Genomic DNA, 7889 nt, shown 5'->3' with positions numbered 1-7889 from the left:
TAAATAAATATTTAAAATTCAAAAATTAGATAGTCTGAATTTAATTAAAAATTCGGGTTTTAAATAAAATTAGTGAAATTCAAAAGTTAAATAATTTAAATTTAAACAAATGAATTAAAATTTAGAAATTAAATAAAATATGTGAGACTCAAAAGTTAAATAAATATTAAACCTTTTAGATAATTCTAAACCAAAATGTGAAATTTAAATTAATTTAAATTAATTTAAATTTATTCCGAAAATTATAATAAATAAATAATTTAAAATATAAATAAATAAATAAATAAATAATACTTTTCTCAAGAATTTCAGATGTTAAAAAAAACTAAAGTATATATATATATATATATAATAAGATTTATATGTGGGATATTTATCTGGTACGTACTAAAATTTTCGAATTCAAATTGAACCCCGATCAACCCTCCGCACAAGGCCTATAAACATAAATTCAACTCAAACATAGAATTTATGATAATATAATCTAACTCCACTTCGAACCATGTAGTTCTAGATCTATAAACTTATAATTAACCATAAGTTATAGTTAATACTTAATACATGGAAAAAATACTACAAATTACACGTGTGCTTATACATAACAAAAATATGGGGGATTAGTTGGCAGTCATAATATACTTCTGTACTTTGTTTTCTCTTCTTTTTTTTTTTCTAATAAATTTTTGATTTATCCATTATATTCAAAATAATAATAATAATATATGATATATATATATATATATATCTTATGCTCTTATGCGTTGAGATTTTACCAAACCCCAACTTCCTTAAAACACTAACCCATTTACAACATGCCAAAATTAAAAATATATACATCCCTTTTATATATATATATATATATATATATATATAACATTTCTTCTCTGACAATAAAAATTTGCATCTAGTTTAAGCAAAGGAAAAGCTTGATGACATCCCAACAGTAATTAATATCCAACACATGGTGACAACAACCATAGAACTTCTAATAAGATGCTAACACATAGGCTAGTAACAGATATGGCTTGAATGACATCAACAAATCATGCATTAATTTGACTATCACTGGTCATAGCTTATCATGGATAAAAAAAAAACACAAATGGGCGTTTGTTTGGATATAATTCTAAATACAATGAATTTTTAGTTACATTGTAACTGAAAATACTTAATTTTCAAAATATAGTTGAATATTGTGTTTTGTTGAATATAATTGAAATTACTGTATTATAAAATTTTATATTTATTTGGAAGAATTTATAAATTTGGAATTGAAAAACACATATGTATATATGCATATATGTATATGAGTATATACATATATATATATATATATTAGATCCAATCGATTTAATAGATCTTTTGTTAATTGCATGGAACAACACACCAACTAATCATACAGAACATACACTATATTAAAGGTGTTTGGCAATAAATTTGTTGAGTGGCATAATCGAGACATAATGATAGAAAGGATGCAAACAACCTACCTCAACAACAAATGTAAAATTCTTGATAAAAAAGTCTTCTCATCAACAAATGTAAAACTCTTGATAAAAAAGTCATCTACAAAAAATCAGTGGTTTATCAATGGTTTATCCACTTTTTTTCTCAAAAAGTCTTCTCATCGTCACTACCGGTATCACCACGCAATAAGGAGAAAAAGATAGGCTTGGTCTCATTTTTCTCATTTTTTTTTTACAATGTCATGTGATCGTGAGATGCGGAAAAGAATTAGATCGTGTGATCACGAGGTGGTTACGGGATCTGGTAAAATAAAACAGATTCGGTGGTTATAGAGAGGATAAGAGAATGGTTGGTGAAATAAAAACTTACTTCGAAAATATTAGAAAACAACAAATCTAAAACTAAAAAGGGTGGGACCCACATTTCTAAATTCAAAAATATTTCTAAAGCACATATATATGGTATTTTATGAACTTGGAAGTTAAATTGATTTTTATTTATTTATTTCAATGTTTTACTTTATTAATTCCTTATATATATATATATATATAATATCATCTATAGTCACATTGTTTTTTATGTAAAATCAAAGGGATATATATCCGTTGGCAACTTTTATAATCAATGTCAAAATATACTGTGTATTTTAAATATAATTAAAATATCTATATCAAATAAATTGTATTATAAAGAATAGGAAAATTGCTACGTTTGGAAATCATAAATTCATTGCACAAAAATATAAATTTAGTATTTTGTGGTTGTGAAGACAAATACTATTATAATAAATTGATTTATTATAATATATTATTTTTTATTTTTACCATGGCCAACTTTATCCAAATTCTTTGTTAATGGGGTGCCTTTAGGGGAAATGGGTAGTAGATGCAATCTGCATTACGCTGATGACCTTCTGGTGTTAACTAGTGGGGGTCTTGAGGATTTGCGGGTGGTTAAACTGTTATTGTACGTATTTGAGGGGTTGACGGGTCTGTCTACGAATTTCTACAAAACATGTCTGTACTCAACTGAGAGGGACTTACTCCCTGAGAGGGCGGCGTCTGACACTTTTGCTGTGCCAGGGGTTTGCTGCCGGTTACCTACTTGGGTATACCGATCTCTGGGAGAAGACCACGAAAGCAGGATTGGGAGGAACTGGTGGCAAAAGTGAGGAATCACCTGGCTTCGTGGAAAGTGCAACATCTGTCTTTAGGGGGTCGGCTTCCTCTGGTTAATTCAGTCCTTTCGGCAATACCTACTTATTGGATGTCATTGTTTAGGATCCCCTGTTGGGTTATTAAAAAGATTAATCGGATCCGTAGGGATTTTTTGTGGACTGGACCAGACATTGAGCATCCTATATGCAGATTAGTTGCGTGGAAGAATATATGTCGACCCCGGGAGATGGGTAGATGGGGTATTCTTGATCTTCAATGTTTTAACCAAGCATTGCTTGGTAAATGGTGGTGGAAATTCATGACGGATTCAAATTGGAGTGGTGCGAAGGTGATCCAGTTTAACTACGGTATTCAAGGTTGGAACATGTACCCCAGGCAGTCAGGTAGAGTGTCTTTCTTCTGGAAAGGGATGCTGAGCTGTCTTCCGGCCTTGAGAGGATGTGTGTTGCAAGGTGTTAATTCAGGGACGGAGACCCTTTTTTGGAAAGATCGGTGGGTGGGGGGCAGGGCGCCTAGGTATTTGTGGCCTGACGAGTTCAGTAGGACACAGGCACCCAACGGTACGATAAGTGAGCTGGCATGTCTCTTGGATCGTGCTCCCTTTGAGAGTGAGCCTGATATCCAGGCTATCAGGACACGGCTACGTGGTCCCTTTGATAATCAAGGGGATAGCAAATGGTGGAATCTTGCAGGAAATAGTAAATTTACAGTGAAATCCTTTTATAATTTCCTGACGGATGGGGGGCTTCGATGTCCTATTGCGCGATTTTTTTGGCGTAATTTCAGCCCCAAAAAGATTTCGGTGTTTAATTGGCTGGCCTGGCAGGATAAGATCCTCTCGCTTGAAAATTTAGAAAAGCGAAGATACAATAAGCTCCCAACGGCTACTTGTGTGTTGTGTCATGCCGGCGTGGAATCGGTGAATCATCTTTTCCTGCAGTGTCCGTTCGCGAAGCAGGTGTGGAGGCACTATGTGGAGATTTTGCATATCCCAGATCCTCCTGCTTCTATGCAGTTGATTTGGGGTCCCTGGAGAGCTACTGTTAGACCGATTTGTAGGGACATGGGAGACTTAGTGGTCAAAGCAATTGTGTGGAATATTTGGATTGCTAGAAATGATTGTATTTTTCACGCTATTTGTCTGTCTGCTCATGCTCTGACAAGGAAAATTGATTTCATGCTTTTATCGTGGTTTTCTACAGCTACTGAGGGTTCTAGAGCGAAATTGGTGGAGCCCTGTGAGGCCATCCGCAGGTGTCTCGACTTCGTGGACCCTCAGGGGGAGGAGACTAGAGGGGGCTTCCCCTCTAACGAGTCTGGAGGAGATGTTCCTTCGGAGGAGACACAGATTCAGTCCACGGTGTAGTTGTCCCAAGATCTCCAGGCCCTATTGGTGTTGTGGCGGCCTGTGTGTTGTTTGTTTTATTTTGTACTTGTTCCCTGGGTTTATTGTTCTTTTGTCACCACATCTTGTGGTAGCGTTGTAGTCCTGTTTTTGCTCCGTGTGTTTTGTGTGAAATTTTGTGGGTGTTTGTGCTGTTTTTCTGTTTTTAATTGAAGTGGTTTATCCACCTTTTTAAAAATTCTTTGTTAAACATGGCCTTGAATTCCAAATTTCTTAGATAATAAATCGATCTATATTTTTTTTAAAAAAAAAACTATCATTCATTCAATTTCTTTTAATAAGATTCAAGCACATAAATATTAGCAAAAGGAAAAATTAAAAATCAAAATAGACTTAGTACAAACCAAAATATGCAATACAAAACAAAAGTTCCACTTATGACTTCTATGGCAAAATTATGCAGTAAGGCCTTCTGTGCTCAGGCAAGAGGCTACTATCATTTTTCTTCTGCACATAATAAGCAAATGCCACTAGATTATGTTAATTACCGTTTCCCTTCTATTGTAATTTTTATATAAATATCATCAGGCTGACATAAAATGATGTAGGATGACATAAAAATGATGTGGGATGACATAAAAAATTTAAGTTATTTTTTGGGATAAAATCCCAAGATTGTCATCTGTTCAAAACAAAAAACATTGGTTTCGTACAATATCAATCTCTTTTTTTAATTAACAACTAATTTTCTGTTTTTGTGTTCTTATTATCATTGGCATTTGTAAACAAAAGGCAGATTGATGACAAGTAATAGAATACAGATGATCATGATCAGTTATTCTGAACTATTCATGATTTTACAATTTGCCATTATGAAGTAGGTGGCACCTAATTAGCTTGTCGATCTCAAACAGCTTAATATAATCAGCAGATATGTTGCTTGTAATTATGGCTAAAAATGAAAGTTCCAAAAATGAAGATTTTGTATGCACGCGGCAAAATTTGTATGGTTTTCAAATTTGATAAGTATTATTTTAAAAAAAGTTCATTATCGATTTATAAATAATGTAACAATTTTAAAATCATAAGTAATGCAATGCCATTGATTGTTCCTCTGAACAGTTTAATTGTCTGAAGGGACACTTCACCTTCCGGTCTGGAGTAGTTAAGAGGTGTATAAAAAACACCTTTTACTGTACCCACGGAAAACGAAATGATCTCAGAATACCCGTCATCCTGATTTGATAGCTATTCCAAAAATTGCATATAAAGGGTGCAGCGGTGGGAGGGTTTATCATCAAAGTTGAGAGTTTGCTTTGCAAAAGAGAAGAAGCTTGATTAAGGTAATTATTATCAATTTAGAACAATGGGAAGCAATAGTTTTGCAGCTGATCACAAGGTGAAGAAGGCTGTTGGTCTGGCCAAGGTACTAGCACTGGGCACCGCCAACCCACCCAACGTTGTTTATCAGGACACCTTCCATGACTACTACTTCAGAATCACTAATAATGAACACAAGGTTGAGCTCAAGCAAAAGTTCAAGCGCATATGTAAGTATACTTACGTTTACGTTTTTGTGATTAATTAATAATTATACGTACTTATTAATATTTGTGCATGCATACATGCATGAGTGCATGCAAAAGTGGTGAATTTAGAAATATTTACGTGTGATATTAATTAATGGATGAAGGTGAGAAGTCAATGATCAAGAAGAGGCACTTCTTCCTGAACGAAGAGATGCTAAAAGAGAGACCCAACTTGTGTTCCTTCATGGATCACTCTTCACTGAACACCAGGCATGATATAATGGTGGAAGAGGTGCCAAAGCTGGGAGCAAAGGCAGCCATAAAAGCTCTGGAGGAATGGGGACGTCCACGCTCAGACATCACTCACCTAATCTTTTGCACCACCGGTGGTGTCGACTTGCCCGGGGCTGACTACCAGATAATTAAGCTTCTCGGTCTCTCGCCCTATACTAAGCGTGTTATGCTTTACAGTCAGGGTTGCTTCGCTGGTGGTACTGTGCTACGTATAGCTAAGGATCTGGCCGAAAACAATGTGAACGCTCGTGTGCTCATTGTATGTTCTGAGATCACAGCCATATGTTTCCGTGGTGCTGATGATGTTCACATTGACAACCTCGTCGGGCAAGCCATGTTCGCAGATGGCTCAGCTGCAGCGGTGATCGGTGCTGATCCCATCCCTGGTGTAGAGAACCCTTACTTTGAGCTTGTGTCCACTGACCAACTTATACTCCCTGATAGTGATGGAGCCATTGAAGGCCACTTGAGGGAAGTGGGACTCACATTCCATTTGCATAACCAAGTGCCAAACATGATAGGCAATAACATAGAGAAGAGCTTGGTGAAAGCGTTTGAGCCACTAGGGATATGGGATTGGAACTCGCTTTTTTGGATTGCCCATCCTGGAGGGCGTGCCATCCTTGACAGGATTGAGGAGAAGTTGGAGCTGAAGCCGGAGAAACTGAAAGCCACTCGGAATGTGCTGAGTGAGTATGGGAACATGTCCAGCGTATGTGTGTTCTTCATCATGGATGAGATGAGAAAACGCTCGGTGGCTGAAGAGAAGGGTACTGCAGGAGAAGGACTTGAGTGGGGAGTGCTCTATGGATTCGGCCCAGGACTAACTATGGAGACTGTTGTTCTCCATGCTCTCCCTCTCCATGGCGTTGTTTCTAATGAAAACTAGCTGGCGTGCTTGTATATGCATGTGTGGAACAAGTATTTTGTTTCGTATATATATATATATATATATATGTTCTTCTGGGTTTAAATAAATTTTATCTAAATGTAACTCGTGAAATAATTGATAATAAGACATAAGATTTTATGGTGTATATATAATTTTGCTACAATATTTTATTTAATTATTTATTATATGTAATTATATATGTTAATCGAGTGGGTATAGATCGTGTATATATATATATATATATATTATGTGGACAAGCAATATATTGGCATGCCCTGTAAATTTTTGAGTTAGAAATAATATATTATATTAACACATATTGGTGTTGAGATGATACATACATGTATCTATATATATATATACATTGTAATTATGACTGAAAGAAAATACAACATATATCTTTTAATAAATCACAACTAAAATTTTACTTAATAAAATTAAATATATAATTTAAAAAAATTAAAAAATTTTAACATGTAATATTAAAAAACACATAATTAATAATTTTAAAATAAATTAGATAAAACAATGACCAGCTAGTGTAGTGGATTGTTATTTAAATGGTGAATAGTGTAATGGATTGTTGCGGTACTATGTAAATATTGTAGAAATATTATAAAAATACTATGACAATACTGTCCACTCAATATCCATTGCATTTTATGTCGTTTCGCTTCCCTCTAGTGTTGCATGGTAGAGGAATTTATCAACTCGATTTAATTCCTAAAAATATTTTGGCCATGCACGTGATAGGATTGTAATTGTTCATGTGATCTCTGTCGTAGTTAATAGATTTTTGGAGGATTAATCTAGTCATTGTAATTGGTGCACAATCATGCATGCTTTTTTTTTTTTGACAACTCTTGTGAGACGGAGCTTGTCGCATTTTCCAAAATAAAATAAAATAAAAATAAATAAAAAATTAGATGTTTAATATATGAATATCTATTTGAATATTATTCATCATCTTTGTGGGTTTGAGACACGCCAAAAATTCTTGTAAATGAAGCTTTGGGAGAAGGATGCTTTTATGCATACTTCTTCAATAAGACCACTGTGTGGAAAACCATTTTTGTCTATTTAGCTAGTTATATACCACGCGCACACTAGCTAAATATATCATCTAAAAATGTCATTTATGACACAAAAAAATAAATCTACATGTAATTTATGGTTGAGACTTG

General features: G+C 34.4%; 1 protein-coding gene across 1 annotated transcript; it reads left to right on the top strand.

The window, feature by feature from the left end:
- Positions 1-5305: 5305 nt before the first annotated feature.
- LOC120280000 (chalcone synthase-like) lies at positions 5306-6842 on the top strand. Its single transcript, XM_039286689.1, has 2 exons — positions 5306-5540; positions 5684-6842. Exons 1-2 carry the CDS (start codon positions 5357-5359, stop codon positions 6700-6702), a joined length of 1203 nt encoding a protein of 400 aa, XP_039142623.1. The 5' UTR covers positions 5306-5356; the 3' UTR covers positions 6703-6842.
- Positions 6843-7889: the final 1047 nt, after the last annotated feature.

This window comes from Dioscorea cayenensis, chromosome 17 (genome assembly GCF_009730915.1).
Source record: "Dioscorea cayenensis subsp. rotundata cultivar TDr96_F1 chromosome 17, TDr96_F1_v2_PseudoChromosome.rev07_lg8_w22 25.fasta, whole genome shotgun sequence".
NCBI lineage: Eukaryota > Viridiplantae > Streptophyta > Magnoliopsida > Dioscoreales > Dioscoreaceae > Dioscorea > Dioscorea cayenensis.
This window is presented reverse-complemented; position numbering and strand designations above follow the sequence as displayed.

What these genes read in the sequence shown, in the direction of transcription:
- LOC120280000 (XM_039286689.1), top strand. Translation starts at nt 5,357, where the DNA reads ATGGGAAGCAATAGTTTTGCAGCTGATCACAAGGTGAAGAAGGCTGTT. An exon ending in GCAAAAGTTCAAGCGCATAT is followed by an intron (nt 5,541 to 5,683) that starts GTAAGTATACTT and finishes TAATGGATGAAG; the next exon opens with GTGAGAAGTCAATGATCAAG.